The 19496-nt window shown below is 42.8% G+C and overlaps 1 protein-coding gene across 3 annotated transcripts in view; it reads right to left on the reverse strand.

Annotated features, from left to right (window-relative positions):
- elmo1 (engulfment and cell motility 1 (ced-12 homolog, C. elegans)) overlaps positions 1 to 19496 on the reverse strand; it is a 95194-nt gene that overhangs the window by 54965 nt on the left and 20733 nt on the right. For 2 of the 3 annotated variants that reach the window (XM_076105440.1, XM_076105438.1), the window contains 6 exons: positions 9633 to 9806; positions 4553 to 4593; positions 4287 to 4359; positions 4142 to 4192; positions 3842 to 4011; positions 991 to 1026 (listed from right to left, as the gene is read on the reverse strand). In XM_076105440.1, the coding sequence (XP_075961555.1) occupies positions 991 to 1026; positions 3842 to 4011; positions 4142 to 4192; positions 4287 to 4359; positions 4553 to 4593; positions 9633 to 9710 (449 nt within the window). In that variant the 5' untranslated portion in view covers positions 9711 to 9806. Of the gene's footprint in view, positions 1 to 990; positions 1027 to 3841; positions 4012 to 4141; positions 4193 to 4286; positions 4360 to 4552; positions 4594 to 9632; positions 9807 to 18728; positions 18945 to 19496 lie in introns of those variants that run through there. The other variant, XM_076105437.1, reaches the window with a different exon arrangement.

Consider the following 19496-nt stretch of genomic DNA (forward strand, 5'->3'; position numbering starts at 1 on the left):
ATACTGCCCTCTACTGCTTAAGATTAGCATCGCACCCTTCAGGCTTTTGTTGGTTATTATTGTTGTACTTGCACTGTTTCAAGGTGACGTGAAAAATATACAAAACCTACGGTGCTATAGTCAATGCAAAAATATGTTTCCATCTGTAATATTAAATCGAAACTCTTTTTGAGAGTGCAATAATCTGATGATGCAGATGATGCATATTTCATAATACATATTAAAGTTAGTCTGCAGAGCTGAAACGCCATCAGATTCAGCAAAGAAAGTAAAATGGAAGAAATAGGTTTTCAAGATACAAATATTCCTAAAGTGGATCAACAGAGAGCATCATGGGTCAGTGTTGCTGCATTGTAGATGATTAGTGAACAGTTAAAGAGGCGATTAGTAACCCACAGGAGAAGAAGACTTTTGCAGATGGTACTGGGCATTTAGATACTGTAGTTAACCACACAATGCTACATGCAACCATAGCCATTAGAGGACAGAGTCAATAGTAAAGGAAACCTTGTTGATGGATGGAGTTCCTGTGATGATCGAGGCTACTGGCTAATAATGTTGAAGAGAAAGTAAGAAAAGCAGCTGAACAGCCCCTCACAGACAATCCCCTCACCCTGAGCAGCACCGTGTGTAAAGAACACCAAGATTTAATTCAGGGGGACTTGTACCAAAAGTACAGTAATAACACATGCAGCTGCACTGAACCTTTAATTTAAAAACAGCAATTCATTATTATTATTTTTGTTTGACTAGGTTTTTAGAAATAAATCTTGGCTTTCTTTCAGTCTGGATTGAAGAATTAGGAAGTTGTTGGAGTCCGTTGCCCAAAACCACATGCAAAAAAAGAAAATGCGACACTGATTTCGAAATGGAAGCCTGGAAGTATAATTTCCCATAAGGCACTTGGGCTAGAGTTTTAATCATGCAGACTCAGCCAGCAGGTTAGGAAGAGCACAGAGACATTACCCGGCTGGGGGAGGGGGGGCTTACCAGGGCTTCATTATCTTCTGTAGTTTCTGATAGCGTCTGCAAAGATTTGAGAAACTTTGGTGTCACAGTTGGGAAACAAACAACCAGATCTTCTAGCCATCACAGAGCAGGGAAACAACACACATCACAACCTGGCGTCAAGATGATGCGCAAATATCCCTGAAAGAAGAAACCAGAGCCCCAGCAAGTCCAATCTATTATGCATCATACAAATGACTTCTGATTGTATAAATGCAGACACAAGCAAACTTAAACATTTCATTCAACATGAACCTTCATACACTGACCTGTAGTGAATACGTTTTAACAAGTAAACTCTCAGAATCAGTGTCCCTGTTACTCTGTATCGTCCACAGCACTCACTTTTCATTGGGACTACTTCTTCAGTAGAAATTAGTTCCAATGAAAAAGCTCAACAAACAGTAACATGGGCATGCTTTAAGGAAACTCATTTAAATTCACCTCCATTTTACAGCAGAACTCTAAAGCTGTGCTCATACAACAAAATCTGTAAGAAAAGGTGTTGATTTTTTTTTATTTGGGTGAACTAAAATCCCTCCTGCCGTCCCTTTTTGAATGTAATAACACCTCTTATTAAGCTGGTTGAGGTTGCAATGTACATTCTGAACACCTACCGAGTCAAAGCACATTAGATGTTCCACGTTTTAATCAGCAGAGGGCGACGTCTGCCTTTCCCTTGTGGTGCTTGTGTGGGCAACAGCAGCAGCAGCCTGCCAACTTATTTCCACATGAATACAGTACAACATCTCTGGTAGAAGCTTTAGATCACAGCGCCGCTCTGCCCTCTTGAGTCTCCAGCACTGAGCCTCTTGAATAATTACAGTTCACCAAGATGGTTGGCAGGCACACTAATGAGTGTGTGTGTCTGTGTGTGTTCCAGGCACTGATACCTATCTGTGTGTCTGTGTTTCATAAGCTCCTTCTGTTGAGATGGAAATGCAGCAGAGCCACTTGCGCTCTCTCTCTCTCTCTCACTTACACACACACACACACACACACACAACTCTCCAGTGCTGAATAGCTGATGTGATGGTAATCTACATTAAAAACATATTTAATGAAAGAGCCAGAAGCAGAGTGGACTCAACATCAGTGCTGCTGTGATGGCTCCCAGCAGTAAGATCAGATAAGGGTCAAATATTTGCTAATTTGAACATTTATGCACAAAAAGGAGAAGAGGCTTCAATGATTTCCTGTCAAATAGTAGAAGTGAGCGTAATGCTGGAGGTTGCTGCTGTCTCATACCCAGAAATAGGAGATCATTAAGTGGTTTCTGCTGAAGACGAGGCATTAAACATCTGACCGGAATGTGACCCTTTATGTACAGACGGTACAAAACAATCCGGAGCATGAAAGGAGAAATCCTTCAGTTTAAGAAAGCGTTGCTCACTTAAAAGAACCCAGCGCCAATAATTGTTTGCAATGGCTTTGCAGAGTTCCCTGCCAGCGTTATTCAGTGTGTGCTTGTGTCTTGTTTGGGTTTTTACTGTATAATAGATACAGTAATAATAGTAAGAGCACATTTGACCTGTGTCTTTGAAGAAAAAACTCCTTATGCAAGCAAACAATTCTTCACTCCATCTCTTCTCTCGCTGGGTACAAAGTGATGAATAATGAGAGATGCATGAGGCGGAAAACGAGAGCGTCCCGGGCGGCTGAATACTGTTGCAGCCCTCCCTGCCAGTTTGCACTCCTACTGTAACTTTCCTCTGGGTTATTACTCTGACTGGAGCCCTGCACTCACACAGCATGCTACCAAAGCGCGCACGCGCACGCACGCACGCACGCACGCACGCACACACACACGCGCACACACGCACACACGCAGAGAAATTCCACCTCAGCGAAAAATGTCCTCGCTTTAACCTCCAGTCGAGACGGTCTCCGGAGCCCTCCACTGCCAACACCCACACGCGGCGAGTTGTTGGATCTGCTGAACAGTCAGAAACCAGTGCAGAGCTCTCTTCTCCTCTGTTGTGTGTGTAATGTCACTATCATGGTCAGTAAAGGCAAACAGGAACCCCTGGGCATGTTCTTCTCAAGCCAGTTCTGCTCTTTTCAGCTTCCGGATGACACCTTCAGAGTGTGTAACGGGATGACGGCCTGGCCGTGGATGCTGTGCCTCTGTAGCTACGCTGCAGGCTCAACTGGACGTAGACCTCCTCAAAAATGTAACCACAGAGATATTACACAGAGACGGGAAGAATCGTGATCGAGGTTGGGCTTATTGTGTTTTTGTCTGACGCTTTCTAATGCCGGTAGTTGTTGTTGATAGACAACCTCAAACAATTTGAAGAGAGGCTCTGTCATTTTTTTCTCCTGTTTGGTTTGATAACTAACAAAGACATTTATTTCCACAGCAAGGTCGTGTCAAGTCACAAGGTGAATGTAAGAATTGAAACAAGTTTTTCTTCATGAACACGGTCCGATAATGATTTCTAGTGTGTCGGTGGTGCAGTCATTTCCCACACTAAAGGCAACTACAGACGGCCAGCTGCTGCAAAAGATGACTTGAGGAGCGGCACTGAACTGTCAGAATAGACAGTGCAACTAAAAAAAAAAAAAAAAAGAACTTTATTCTCACCGACCTCAGATTTGACCTAAGAGCGAGACATTCATTGCCAAAAGCCACAATCGACTTAAATCAGGTGAAATGAAATATCACGAGCTTAGTATAGGAAACCACTGGAGATCTATATTCCTCTAATCTACTACTGTTCTTTGGTCACCCTAATATATTCCTCACACAAAGAGGAATGAGAAATCAAAGGAGAACACTGTCGTGACGAAATACAAACCAACAAAAGAGACGGTCGGACGATTGACTTACTCAGTCCCGCTCTCCACCATCAGAGTGAGCAGGGAGATGCCGTCCAGGTTGATGAACTCTTGGGCGAAGGTGATGTCCCTCGACGCGTTGGCCAGGTCCTTCAGAGACTCCAGCTTGGCATCCATGCTGGACGACTGGATCCGTTCATGGAGCTGGATTGCAGTCTGGTACTAAAGTGGAAAGTAGAAGGTAAATAATAAATAACAAATGCCTTGGGATAATAAAAAAATAAGTGAGCATCCACAATGATCAGTGCTCTTATGTAGTTATGAGGACATTTTGCAAAGAAATAAAACTCACAGGAGAGGTGGTCAAGCGCAGGATTGATCCATTCTTAATGTCATTGCGATTCTGTGGAGATTTACAAAGATAGAAGCAGAAGTTAGTGAGCACTTTGTTTTACCTTGGATACCGCTGGCTGGAGTTGAAAAACAGATAACCAAACCTTTTCTGTGATGTAGAAATTTGTGGCGTCGGCAATCTGCAGAGCAAAGTTTTCATGGTTCCCCAAGGACCACCTAAAATCCATTGGATGGAGAGAAACAACCTTGCATAATTGGTATTAAAGGGGGGGGGCATATTGTGTGAAATACAGCTAATATAATTTTTGTATGGAGATAGAGAGAGAGGGCCTTTTTGCAAGAAGCCCAAAGAGAATTATTTTCCAACCAAAAGGCATGCAGACACATGAGAAAGCTAATGCAGACTTACCCCTCACACACTTCTTTAATGATGGCTGAGAGAGGCTTTTTCTGTGGAGAAAGGCAAAACTACAATCAGACCACAGTCCAACTCAGAGTTCCTAAAATAGTAGTCAACTCAGATCGAGCTGCAATTATTTTATACAACAGGACCGACACACCGAGAGGCTGTTCTACAGGAGCCTGTATTTAACTGTCCGACTGCTGATGTGGGATCACCGACCACGTCTGCTGCGCCATTTCATTTCATATTATTGGATGTGAAACTGCTTCCAGATCAGCAGCTGTGATGTTCTGCTCCACAGGGGTGGAAAGTAGTGGACTCAAGTACTGTCCGAGAAAAGTTGAAGTTCGAGGAACGTCTTGGCTAATCTATACTAGACAGGAAATACTGCACTTTGTACTTCTTTATAATGATAAGGCAGCTATAGTTACATACAAAACATATGATCAGTTTCTAAAATAGCACGTGTTTTTATTGATTAGACTATGGTAAGGCTGGTAACTGTTTAAGCTTTTTTGATAACTTTGGTAATATTATAATCAACTTTGGGTACCAAAGAAACTTGTTTGGATACTTTGTGGAACACAATGCTGTTCTGCTCCGTTTTTTCCCCGATTTATAAAACATGAAAATCTTCTCAATGCCTTGACGCTCTTTTGGTTTGGCCTGTCACGATCATTTTAATGTTATCGACTTATCGATATTGCCCGTTGTGTTTACATGCCCGTTTATTACACAACAATGTCACCAACATTTTAGCGAACATGTTGCCAGAATAAACAGCAGGGCATCCGCCTCCATCATAAGGATGAATATATTCTAAAAAGGTATTAAAAGTGCATTGTTCTTTTAATAGGACTTGCATTATTATGCTATGATATTATCTCTGGGACAATATATCATGCAAGTCAGTTGCATTTCAGTTGCATTTTGGGAAATCTGTACTCAAGACTAAACCCCTCCAAGTCTGACCATTGTGTGTTTTTCTTAATTCTGTCCTCTGTGAGTCTCCCAACTTTACAAAGGAGCGATGCTCAATCTCTGGAGCAACCCTTTCACATTGTAGCACAGCTACTCTTACTAAAGTAAAAGTTCTGAATACAGTACTGACCCTAGTACCGCTCCTTCTACCAGCCCTGTTCACACTTATGTCTTATCCAGCACAATGATTGTGTTGTTGCTTCACCGGGGATTACCCCGAGCAACGGAGAGAGGCTGCTTCAAAGAGCAAAAGCTGTAGTGATGAAGATGTACAGAGAGAAGATAATGGTGGCAGGATGATGGGCATACAGTAGATGACAGGGAAACAAAGGCAGAGAGGTGACAGAAGAAGAGAGTGGGCTTTTTATGTGAACAGAAGATTTTAGAAATGAGAAATAGGCAAACTGAATAAGATGAAGGGAAAACAACAGCAAACACAGGGAGGAGGAGAGTGGACATGGAGGGAATGAGGCGACAAATATAAGGCGTGTGTGTGTGCATAATGCCAGGCAGTATTAGCTTAATCTCTGCCCGCTCGCCACTGCCGTCATCCTCAGGCTCTGTGGGACCTACAGTACGCTGCCAGACTACACTGAACACGCACACATGTCCAACAGTACTCTAGAGCAGGGCATCTGTGGGGTTCAAAAAGCTATTTTATTACATTTTAATGTATTACAAATGTTGGAACTGACTTTCATTAAAAAACTATTTTTCATGAATACTACTTGATTAATCTAGGTTCATACAGCAAATGTTCAATTATTCTTAGTTCTACTGTAGGTTTTTAAATGAGCAGATCATTAATATGCTCACTCATCAAAGAAATAGCAAAGGTTTGTAATATTTTTAAAGACATTAAACCACTTGTGCATTGCTTGGAGCAATTCCTTCTCTCATACATGATCAAAGCGTTTTTCGTTTTTTTTATTTTTATTATTTTTATTTTTTTAATTTTTTTAAATTGTATTACTAATAACCTAATACATTTAAAATAGTACAATTAGTTGCTATTTAAATAACATAAAAGGTAATAATATATTACCACATGTGGAAAACTTTTCAGAACTTGTAATAAGTACAAATTGTACTTAAAGTCTTTACATGTCTAACTTCTGCATTACCGGTGCACATCTTCGATCTGTTGAACCTGCAGGAGTCACATTACCTCCACTATCCCATTTACTGATGTTCTTTAGCTCCTGTTATCTGACACAATTCTGCTTTCTAACTGGGAAGATATCAAATACACTTCATCTCTTTCTTTCCACGGTTACACAACAAGTCAACTTCTCCTGCTCGTATCTATGACTGATGGCACATTCATTACAGATATTTTAAACCGTTATTACACAAAAGGGCACATTTTATTGCATCTTTTTCTGCTGCTTAAATATTTTAATTGTGCTGCTATTCTAGAGTCATTATGTGCACACTAAAATGTAACCACAGAGGCCATAAAAAAACTAAATAGCTTCATTCTTATTTTGGGTTTCTTACACATTCTGTGCCCCGCTGATTTACTGCCGCAAGAACGCAATTTATATATTATAGATAATTATCCTTTGCACTATAGTGTATATCCACAAATGAACAATTTATTCATCAGCTGAAGACTGCTTCATACATTTACAATCTATAAGTCATAAAAGTATAAAAAGTATACAATGAAGAAACGCACTAAAAACATGCTAAAACATGGCAGGGACGAGATTTTCCAAAGTGGTAATCTTTATAATCTAATGTACACGTGAGAAGTACATACACAAACAAAATCTAATCCAAAAGTGATGGATTTCTAAACCACAAAATGTATACTACCTGCTCAGCAGACAGAACAAGTCTGTGACCAGCTGGTAAACAAAGTGCAACATTTAGCAGCTCAAGAGCTGATATTTCCCTCAGGAGTTGGTGGAGAATAAAACTACAAAGAGAGTGAGGATTAGAGTTATACAATCATCTGATGGCCACAGACGCAATTCTGAATGAATGATAATGTTGCTCCTTAACAGCTAGATGTGTAAATAAGCAACTGCTTCCTCAAGTTTGCCATATCAGCTCTAAAGGTGAGGAGTTATCCGTATCGAGTTTACAGCTCGTTAACGCTGCCCCGAGTGGCCAAACAAATCAGTTAATGAAGGTTTAACGATGTTTCTTGTCACAGGACTTCGTCAGTCATGACAAAGATGTTTCTATAACCACCAACACTGTTTTTAAAAAAAGGTTTAAGATCAATTTAGTTTTGTACTGCCTCACACAATAGAGTATCAAGTACCATGACATTTAGTTTCCCTTTAGTTTGACTGAAATTCTCCTGCTTGTCTCCAAAACTTATTTTCTCCCCGCAGACATAAACACCTTGTCCTCTCCCTGTTCTCCATTACATTTCTGACGAAAAAAACCCCCAATATTACAAAACTCTGCACTTGTACCAATTCCCCAGCGTGCCAACACAAATGTCGGACTGTCGTGCCTTTGGGGCATTGACGGTATTTGGAGAGACACTGAAATCACAGTGTAATATCTCACACACACACACACACACACACACACACACACACACACACACACACACACACACACACACACACACACACACACACACACACACACACACACACACACACACACACACACACACACACACACACACACACACACACACACACACACACACACACACACACACACACACACACACACAGAGAAGGGATGTCAACACACACACACACACACACACAGACGCATGAATAGTAACAAGTATGTGTGTTGCCACGCAAACACACCCACGCACAATTTCACTTATGCAGAGTTCTACCCACGGAAAAAATTAATAAAAATAAATACACACAAATTCACATCTATCCACACACGCACACACACACTTTCTGTGGGTCTCCAAGACAGCACGAGCAGATGAAGCCCACTCCCCATCGCATGACTCAGACAGCCATATGCTGCTGCAGGGCCTATTGTAGAGAGGAGATGCAGAGGGACGTGGAAGAGGTGGGGGCTGATGGTGGAGGAGGCAAAGCGCAAGTATTACAGTTGCAACAAAAGATGGGGAGGAGGAGTGAGAGGGGGAACGAAAAGGAGAGAAAGCAAAGGAAGACAAGGGGGAGGATGCAACAGATAGGAGGAACAAGAGAAGGATGACAGTGAGAGATAAGAGAATTAGAGAAAAGCGGAGGAAAGGGAGGAGGAGGAGGAGGAGAGGTGGCTGAGTAAAACTGCAGCACCATGCTGATAACGGGTCATTAAAAACTACATCCCTAAATTTACACTTGAGTGCCTTAAGGACCTCATGGCAAACCCAGAAGCACATGTACTCCGCAGTTCAATGTTTCATTCAGCGGTTCGTCCATTGAGAAGGGTAATCGTGGCTCCAGTTGCCAGGGTGACTCACAGCTCGTACAATCATTAGCCCATCTGTGAGTCACACAGAGAATATATTTTACACTGTATGAGTAATCAAACAAGGTAACAGTAAACATGTCACCCCCCCCACATGAGGTAGGTATTGTTTGGGCTAATTATTTCATTAGAATCTCATCAGCTGCTTGTTAGACGCCGATGATCTCTACAGCGAGGCCTTCACCGGAGGATTCATACTTCAGGCGTTTGTTGGCGCACATGCTCTCGACGCCACTGATCGAGCGATCAGCATCATGATTTTATCACCAGAGATTACATTAGTATCGTCAAAAATATCACTGGTATTGATGAAAATGTTAACGTCCACCATTTTGCCTCATAGTCTTGTCAAAGCCGCGGCTGTGTTGCCTCTTAAACCTCTGCAATTAAGGCACATCCTTTTGGTAATTAGTATAATTGTTAGGAACAAACAAAGATGGGTGATGCCCTGATCACATCCGCCTACCCCTTCAAGACATGCAGTACACACACCCCCACACACATTTTAACTACTTCCACTGTACCCACAACAGCGGATTACTGTACAAATACTGTGTTCAGACAAAACATGCACTTTGTTCACGGTGAGTGTCACAAAGACAGAAAGTTTGCTCGGTTTTGTCTTCTAAATGTGATCTCTGTGGACAGTAAAGTATGCCGATAAGTCTTTTTTTTGTGCTCAGACACCTACCTGGTCTATCTCCATGAGCTTGGGGAAGGCCCCCGGCCACTCAATGGCCACCTTGACGGTGTCTGCCGGTGGCGGCATGGCTGACAGGGGGAGGGGGAGGGGGGGAGAGTTGGGTGGTGTGGGTCTCGCGGCCTCACCCCTCTGTCACTACTTCTGGTGGTAGCTCATCCAAACCTGCAGGACCAGAGAGAAGGAGAGGATGGAAAAAGAGACGGAGGTGGATGGGAATGAAAAGAGAGGGGAAAAGAGATAACGAGGCACATTAGTCAAGAACTTGGTCTAGTTATTAGCTTACTTATTAGTGTCCGATATGATTATGGAGAAAGGTCAAGGGGGGCATTGTTGAAAAACACATAAGACGTGAGGACAGTGCGGCTGGGAAATTCCCATTGGCAGTAGAAGCAACTGAACAACTCAAACCAATAATTCACTTTCACGCAACGTTTAAGGGTTTAGAGGAAATGAGTCAATTTACCTACTTACACCAGTTTGCTGTAACACACTGTAAACACACTCCCCTGTTTGTGTGCCGTCAAGGTTGACATTCAAAGCTAAACAGTCCGTGCAAATTCCTCCAAATACCAGTTAAAATGTGCATTTGAAAATGATTTTCTCGTCTAACACCATGATATACAAACTAAAGCAGACAAACTGATTTTTTTATCTGTCCTCTGAGGTGATTCTTTTTCCAAGCGGCACCCTATTTAATTTGCAGTTGTTGACACAAAGAACATTAAGACGTGCTGGTGGGACAGCTTAATTCCACTCAAAGTTTAACTGCTAATGAGGTCACAGCAGGTGAGTGAATAGAAAAGTTATTTTTTAATAAGGTCTTCTTTGTTTCACCGAGTCCTTGCCTCAGTTCAGTCATTTAAACACAACAGAAAGACACAAACCACCTTTCCAGGCTAAAAGTAGGCGACTCCTTTTAGATATTTCAACAGGAATAAAGGTGCAAGCGTCCCTGCAGTTGTAGAGATGAAACAGCTCTGTGATGATGCAGCACTTTAGCCACAATAGCCAGTAAGCCATGCAGGAAAGAAACCGCTTTTAAAGCAGCTTATAGTACAGAGATTCTTCCTCTGCTTGTAGGAGTATTCCTCCAGTTTAACACATGAAGGTCAGCACAAAACAGCCTGTGAAAACATTTGTGTCTTCTGTGGCTGAACCAATATATCTGTGAATATTAACATATTGCAGATATCAGGCGATATGTAACAAGACATTGTAGTACAGAAATGCAAAATATGTGTTTTAAGTCATTTATAAACAGTGCCTCCATCGCATAGTTTGTCCACCAGAGAGCACGGACAACTTTGTTTGTCAACTATAAAATATCTAGCTCAGTACAGAGCTGTTGTAATAGTCAAATTTAAGGGCTCTTTATCGAAAAGGTTACTTTTGTGTGTGTGTTTGTCCTACAAATATTGGCAGATATATTGCCATCAGATCTTTATAAATTCTCAGTTATAAATATTGGTATTCAGTCTCATAAATCCAGTAGCTGTCACGCTATAGTTTGGAGACGAGACCCCCCCCCCCCTATGCTGCAACATCAAATAAATCAGGAGCAGAGACGCCAGGCAATTTAAAAACAGGATTCAAAGGAAATGGATGGAGGGTGGACGAGGAGGGACAGATCGTAAGGCCAGTTAAGAGCGTGGACGTTCATTTTCCACTGAGCCACACGTACGAGACACAAGAAGTAAAGACCGACATGTCTCTCACTCGTCAAAACGCAACTGAAATACACAGACTCTGAATCTGTGGTTCATACGCATAAAAACCAGCATGCGAACACACACCTTCAAATATTGAACCTGTATCCTCCGGGGTGGCCCCTCCCTGGCCTCTGTGCAGAGGACTACTGGGATATCTGACAGAGGAACCGACAGCCGGCTTGACCTGAAGCCCCGTGGCTTTCTAAAATAAGCCCGTCAGAAGCTCCATGGTGGAAAAACTGCCAAATCACAGTCACTCCAAGCCCCACAGGGGGAGCTGGGTAAAGCCACATGGGTGTGCTTGCAGGGGGGGGGGGTGTTATAAAACCCACCATCACACAGTTATCAAAGTGGAGAATGTACCAGAGATATCCCCAAAACCGACTGAGGAAGCCATCAATAATTTACCTTCCCGGCCTGTCTAGAAAACCCGGATCATCCTAGTTCCTGGTTTAGAAGCACGTTTTCATATTTAATCTCGTTCCCTGATGGCTCAGGGTAATTCCTGGGAGAAGACTAATGAGCAGAATAGTGTGAGTGTTGATATGCGTGCATGAACACGGGCTGAATAGTGAGTGATGAGAAATGCGTGTGCACAAAACACTGACCAAAACAGTTCTTGTGTGCATGTCTGGAGTCTGTGTGTGTTTGATGAGCATGTATTAACTTAAAGATCGTTTACGTAATGAGACTGGCCTGGCCTTGTGTGTGAGTCATCCCATAATGATCCGCACAGCCTTTATTCAAGGGCCCGTTGCCATGGCAGCCGCTGCATCAATAGCTGGAGATGCATCTTTCTTTCCAAAGCGCGTGTCGTACTCGAGTCACGTTTGTCACAACTCCCCAAATATGACTCGCTCCACTCCCTCTGCTTTGAGTCTTCAACCATTGATATACGACCAAGTGTGTTCATTGAGGATTAGAGTGGTTTTGTATCTTTTGTTAACTACTTTGTGAGACACTTTGTCGTCCGTAACGCTCAGTGCAGCTGTGTGCATCTCTCCGGTTCCTCTCCTCTGCAACCTTGTGCAGAGAAAAAAACACTTCTGGTCACCATTCTTAAAAAAACAAGTTGGTGAATAAGATGCGGAGAGAGCAAGTTAGAAAGAAAACACGGAGACAGATCGATGTAAACTTGAACTGAACATACACTTGATGGACTACTTGATTTTAATAACATCAGCAGCAGCATCCTGTTGATCTGTGTCAGAGCAGAAAAAGACTCTAAAGACGAGCCTTACTCTATATATATATGCAGAGAATGTGTGAATGGGTGATTCATACAGTTATATTCTACAGAGAACAGCACGTTAGTCATCTATGCAGATTATCCTCCTTCTCAATACTGAGTGAAGACACGGAGAGGCAGTCAGTTGAAGCTATAAAACTGACACTCTTGAGACAGACTGTCAAAATTTGTAACCATGTTTCGTCTGCAGGGATTTCAACGTCGGTCTGCTGGTCCGTCTGAAATATCTCAACAACTATAGGATGGATTACTATGTCATTTATGTTCCCCTCAGGATGAATTGCAAAAACTCTGGTCCCTCGATCCTCCGGCTTTTCAACTTGTGCCCCCATGAGGTTCACATTTTGTGGTTTTGAATGAAATGTTTCACCAGTTATATTTATGGACGGATTGCTGTGAGATTGAGATTGACGATGAATTATACCTGCTAAACTAATGACGTCCTCGTTAGCCTCAGCTGCACTTCGTGGTTTGGTGTTTTTTTAGTAAATGTTAGCACACCAGCATGCTCAATTAAGACGACAAGCACGGTGATTTTACAGTTCTTTGAGCCTCAAAGAACTCCAAAAAAGAGCAAACCTAAAAAGGGTCATTTTAGTTTATGACAATTTTGGTCATTTTTCGTAGTTTTGGCCATCGGCACTGCTAAAATTGACACCAATTTTGACGTCACAAAGTCAATTTCTGAGGCCTGATAATGTGGCGCTAAAGGTCCAACTTGACAAGAAACATGAGCAGAAATTGGTCAGAGAGGTTTAAACAAACACAGGTTAGATTAGCCAAACTACAATTATACTTTACAAGAGTGGAACGTTTTTTTGTTTGTGTGAAGTTTGTGGGGAAAAATAAGGCTTTTCTTCTGACAGAGGATTCACTTTGGTTCTCCAGCAAAGACAGCAAGTGTGTGTGTGTGTGTATTCCGAGCACTTTGTCATCATCTTCCGAGAACTACAGATGCCTCGAGGCTTATTGATTGGACGGACGGACGGACGCACGCGCGGACGCACGCGCGGACGCGCGGACACACACACACACACACACACACACACACACACACACACACACACACACACACACACACACACACACACACACACACACACACACACACACACACACACACACACACACACACACACACACACACACACACACACACACACACACACACACACACACACACACACACACAGTAATTGAGAGACGCATGATATGAGGGACATTTTCGGTATGCGATGTTGAATATTTCGGTATGATATTACTTGCAATAAATAAACAGGTATTAAAGTGTACACAGTATTCTGCTAAAATGTTCGTTAAATTATAAAAAAAAAAAAAATGAAAGGAAATGATTTCTATATATCTATTGAACGGAACACAGAAAGGCAGCAAAAAAACCCCCGAATGATAGTTGAATTTTAAAGTGACGTTTTCTACTGATACTCTCCAAATATTGCAGTATTTTAGCAATGTGTTGACCTAGTCAGTACACCAGCACACCATGAACACGGCTACAAATGGTCCAGCTCTCATTTGATCAACATGTTTTTCCTGCGATCGACACACACACACTGCTCCGGGGAACAACAAGGTTTCACACAGGTGTGTGTGTGTGTGTGTGTCTCTCATATATTCTCTACATGTCATCACGAGTGTTTACTACAGCCTGGGGGGGGCCGTGTATCAAATCCCAATCTGTCGCTCTGGCATCTAATGGCAACCTCCTTACAGTGTAAATGAAACCTTGTTATCGAGCTAGCTGCTGTCAGAGCTCATCATGTAAGAGCAGCTGATTTACTGCAACCAGGTTCAGTTGAGTGAGTGTGTGTTTATTCTTCGCTCTGCCAGAGGTTTAAACGGGCCAACGGGACACAGAGCTCACTCCAACGTTTGTATTTACAGAAGAATACTTTCAGGATCTGAGCCGGCCTCCTTCCTCTCCTCTCCTCCACCGTTCATTCATTTGGTCGACCACATCTGACGTTTCTCTATTTCCTGCCAAGTCTCTTTCTCCTCAGAACAGATTTTTTTTTTTGCAGAATGACCACAAAACATACTGTATATCAGACAGTTAAAAACATTAAACAGACTCTACAATCTCTTTTTTCATTCCTTCCATCGTTTAATTGCACTAATGTCATGCAACACCATGCTGCCAAAACCGTCACACCACTCTGACTGGGCTGCAGTGCAGCAAGGTATTGTAATCTGTGAGTGTGTATGTGTGAAGTTAATCTGCCTTCAAGCAATCGCCCACCTGCCGTAACCAGAGAGGCATGTGCCGTTGGGTTACAGCGGCCATAAATCCTCGGGATTAGCTCCAAAAGAGTGTAAAAAAACAGAATCTCATGTTACCCTGTGATCTGATCTGGTGCCCGAGGTCAAAACGGAGGAACAAAACCATCAATAAAGAGGAGAGAGTGGGTAAGAGGAGAGGAAACGGAGAAAGAGAGAAGGCTTGTGATTTGTTGGGCAGCAGAAGAGTGCCGGGTTTCACCTCAATAATTCATGCAATGTGAGGGTCACAGCGTCGGCAGAGGGAGGGAGAGAGAAAGAGAGGGGATGGAGCGATGAAGACAGAGAGGGAGGAAAGGACTGAGAAATAACAGAAAGTAAAGAACGGCAGACAAAGACAATATAAACTTTAGATAAACTGAATACATACAAAAGGATAAAATAGAAGGGCAGATGGAAAGGAGAGGAAAAAGAGCAAACGGAGCAAGTGAAGAAAAAAGATGATAGAAGAGAGAGAAAGGTGAGAGGGAAGAATAAAAGAAAAGATAGAACGCTTTAATAACAAAGGTCTAATACTGGCAATAACTTTGCTACTGTGGCATCATGGCACTTGCCTCACTACATTTTCCACCACTTTCTAATATCTTGCAACAACTTTCAAAGAATTTGAATTAAAAACGCATGACGTGGTGTGAGAAAATGAATATGCCTATTTGCTTTATTTACATAACTTCCCTTTGAAGTGTGATTAAAACTTTTTAAGGAGTTGCTGGTGGAGGAAGTGGCAAACAGAGTGAGACCGGGGGGGGGGGGGGGGGGGGGGGCATGAATATCAAGGGGAACATGATCCAAGTGGAGCACATCCTTTCCTGCCAGCCCCCCCCCCCCCCCCCCCCGGGGCTTTGTTATGAACCCTGATGGTGTGAGAGAACATGAGGCAGCAGTTGTTTTTCTGCACACAATGTGAATGTGACCAACCAGCGCTCAGCCTTTGTTAACACATTTACTAAACTGTTTTCCTTCTTTTTCGCCCCCAAACTATGTCAACAATGTCAGGAGATTTTAAGATGACCTCAGGCTTTTGCATTTAATTGTCACTTCATTTGGAGCACTCTGAGCAGCCTGGTCCTGATGCAAAGTCTGATCCGATACTTAGATCCACGTTTAATAAACATCTCCGTAAATATAATACATTGAATTAACTGTCGTTAATCTGAATCTCACACACACTTTACTTTTCGCGAGCTATATGATCCAAATACTGACGGCTCTGATTGAAACTCTAAAGTTCATCAGCTTGAACAATTTATACATGAATGAAAGTTCACAAAAGCTACTGGTGCTAGCCCAAATATCTCCCCGGCTGATTCTATCTTTTGACTCATCCCCCTTCTATAATAAAAAAAATCTTATGGTACTCGTTTCAAACAACCGATACACCCAATAATAATTTAAGCTGTATTTCTTATAAAAACCTTTTTAGCCACTTTCACCCACTCATACCATGAAGCAAGCAACAGCATGAGGCCAGCCTGACATCAAAATCGTTTATAGGCTTCAAAAACAAATCCTCTTGAACTGCCACATCCTGTGCTATGGCTCTCGTGTGCTTAGAGTGTGTGTGTGCAACATCAGGTTACACAACACCGTGTGCATTTTGGGCCTATATATAACCATGTTAAGCATCTAACAGTCTAACATCTAACTTATCATTATAAGCATCTAGTATGCAGACGTCTGTGTGTGTGTGTGTATTAACCTATGTGCTGGGTGGATTTCAAAAGAACCCCTTCTAGCGCTTCATCTGATGCTTCTACAAAGGGCCCGCTTCGCCGCAGGGGCCTGTGTGTGTGTGTGTGTGTGGTGTGTGTGTGTGTGTGTGAGAGAAACAGCCGAGAAAAAGAGCACCATCCTTTATCAGAGAGCTGATACAAAAGGCCAGCGACATGTTGCTGAGGACTGAGTTATTGTTGCTCCGAGTGTGACGGCCACACGCACGCACACACACACACAGGATGGTCATGTTACACCCGTGAGGAGAGGTGTGTGCATGTCAGAAACACAGAAACACAGAAACACACACACACAAACACAGAAACACACACACACACACACACACACACACACACACACACACACACACACACACACACACACACACACACACACACACACACACACACACACACACACACACACACACACACACACACACACACACACACACACACACACACACACACACACACACACACACACACACACACAGTAACTTAACATCACTCTGAAATTCAGTGTTGTACCATCTCTGGTTCAAAGTTTCAAACTGTCAGACGAACTCAAGTACGGCCTCATAAACACCACCCATCATGATCCAAATGTGTTGATTTTTATCCAATACTTTTCGCTATTTCAACCATACATCATTTACTTTTAGATTTCATTTCATCTGCTTATCGATTACTTTCAGCTCTCCATTTCAAACCCTTTATCCGTTACTTCTATCAAACGCTTTTCTAACTAGTTTTTACAGACTCTTAATCACAACATTTGTTCAGGTGTTCACTCAATATGTGGATATTTTCTTTATCAAATACGTTATATTTTAGAGTATGTAACCCTGGTTTGACGGTTTGATGACAGAAAGACAACACTGAAACTAACTGCTATTGTGGAATGCCCAATCCCTCCCAAATACACATTCATACCCAACACCCAGCCCCACAGGAAGGCTGCTGGCTCTAAGACAAAGGGCTGGAAAAACAGCTACAAATAAAGGAAGAAGATGAAAGGAAAGGGGGGGGGGAGGCTGAGGTCAGGGTTTAGAAATATGGCTTCTAGATTCAACCAAAGGAGGAAGTGCCATGCTCTAAAAGGGTCAACATGCAAACACCAAAAAGGTTCCTTAAACAACAACGTATCAAATGAGGACAGTTGTTTTTATCCAATTGAGTATTTGGAGATTCGGACTGAAAAGCATGACAGCAGCCCGGTGACTTCTCTCTGTGTCACAAACTGGTTTCCACTAAAATGTTGCAACAAGGATATCCTGTCAAACGTTGGTACCAGCAGCTCGTAACGACTCAACAGCAGCCGACCGACCTCCCGCAGAGGCGAGGGCCTGCTGAGAGCAACTCTGGTGTGCACACGCGCCACACCGCTGAATCTCCTGCAAGTGTATCTAGAAAGATGAATCTGCACACGAGGCTGTACGGTTTATTGCTGAACGCGGTCTAAATACTGTGTTGTGAGCAGAGCAAGCCAGCAGTTTGAAGTAAACACGTGAGTCAGAAAACAATTAGGAAGTACTTGGATGGGATCCTGCACTACCCAGATAATCAAAACACTGGAACATTTAGAGACAAGGAGACACTTTCCAGAGGACAAGAAAACACAAGGCAAAATCAGGCCTACGGGCAGAAAACTAATCCATGATGTGTGATGTGAAGGAGCCTTCATAGTGCCAAGTAACTACTTTACAATGCAGCAGATGTATCAGCAGTGTAAGTATACTCTTTTTCTATCCTTTCCAAAATCATAAGCACAAACCACATTTCCATCCTCCCCAAAACCATGAGGCCACAACGCTCAACTGTCTTAAAACACATCCGTTCGTTGACATTTCCATTCTTCTCCGCTTAGATGTGGAAAAACCCACATTGAGTCCCATCTCGAATCAGCCAGCAGACTTGCACAGCTCGTACAAAGACATTCATTTCTCCAGACTGCAAACGTCCAACCACAGCGTCCGTGCCCACTGGTGACACACTGGAGAGGAGAGGAGGCAGGAGAGTGCACAGAGCCGCACCCTGAGGCCTACTGCATCCTGTGTGCAGCGCGAAAAGGAAGCGTCAACAACAAAAAAAACACCATGAAGACGCGAGGACTCACCCGGAAAACTTGACAGCAAACTGGCTTGCTAGTTCTTCTCCTAATCAACCCACGTCTTGCGCAAACAACTGCTTGAAGAGGAGAGAGAAGGCGACTCTTTTTCTAATCAACTTTAGTCGGAGTATCTTCCCGCAAGCAAAGTGCCCTCAGCATCATAAGCCACCGACAAAGACTTCACCACGGTTTGTGCAGTGCTTCGCCGCAGGCAAAGCGAGAGTGCTGAGAGAGACAGACGGAAGGAGGAAGTAGGCGTTTGTCGAGAAAAGAGGAAACGGGTCTGTCAGACAAAAGAGCGGCAAAATTTAAAGATTAAATGACAGCGAGTAAGAAAAGCCGAGTCTAATCCAAGTGTGAAGAAAGAAACCCTGCATCCCTAGCAGTTAAAAACACTTAATTGAGCTGATTGGATTAATCAACGGCAAACCTATCTCATAAATATATCGTTGGTGTTGCCCTGCTCGGGTGCATTGCTGTGAGAATAAACAACTGGAGCCTTTTAACAGGTTTGCTTCGCATTGGACACAGCGGGCCTGGATCAGTCTTCGAGGACACTAAATCCCCCGAGCAGCAGCTCTGAACCTCACTAATCACTTTATATCTAGTTTGTTTAATTCGTACGAAGAAAGACGAGACTCGGGGTTATGTGCTGGACTACTTCTTGGCCAGGCGCAAATAACTACCGTGGGCAAAGTTTATACACTTCAGGTTTTGTATGAATGAAAAAAAAAAAGATAGAGAAAGTGTTGTATAGCTGATGTGATTCCCCAG

The sequence above is a fragment of the Anarhichas minor genome, unplaced genomic scaffold (genome assembly GCF_050575085.1).
Source record: "Anarhichas minor isolate MPS153535 unplaced genomic scaffold, ASM5057508v1 ptg000033l, whole genome shotgun sequence".
NCBI classification, from domain to species: Eukaryota; Metazoa; Chordata; class Actinopteri; order Perciformes; family Anarhichadidae; genus Anarhichas; species Anarhichas minor.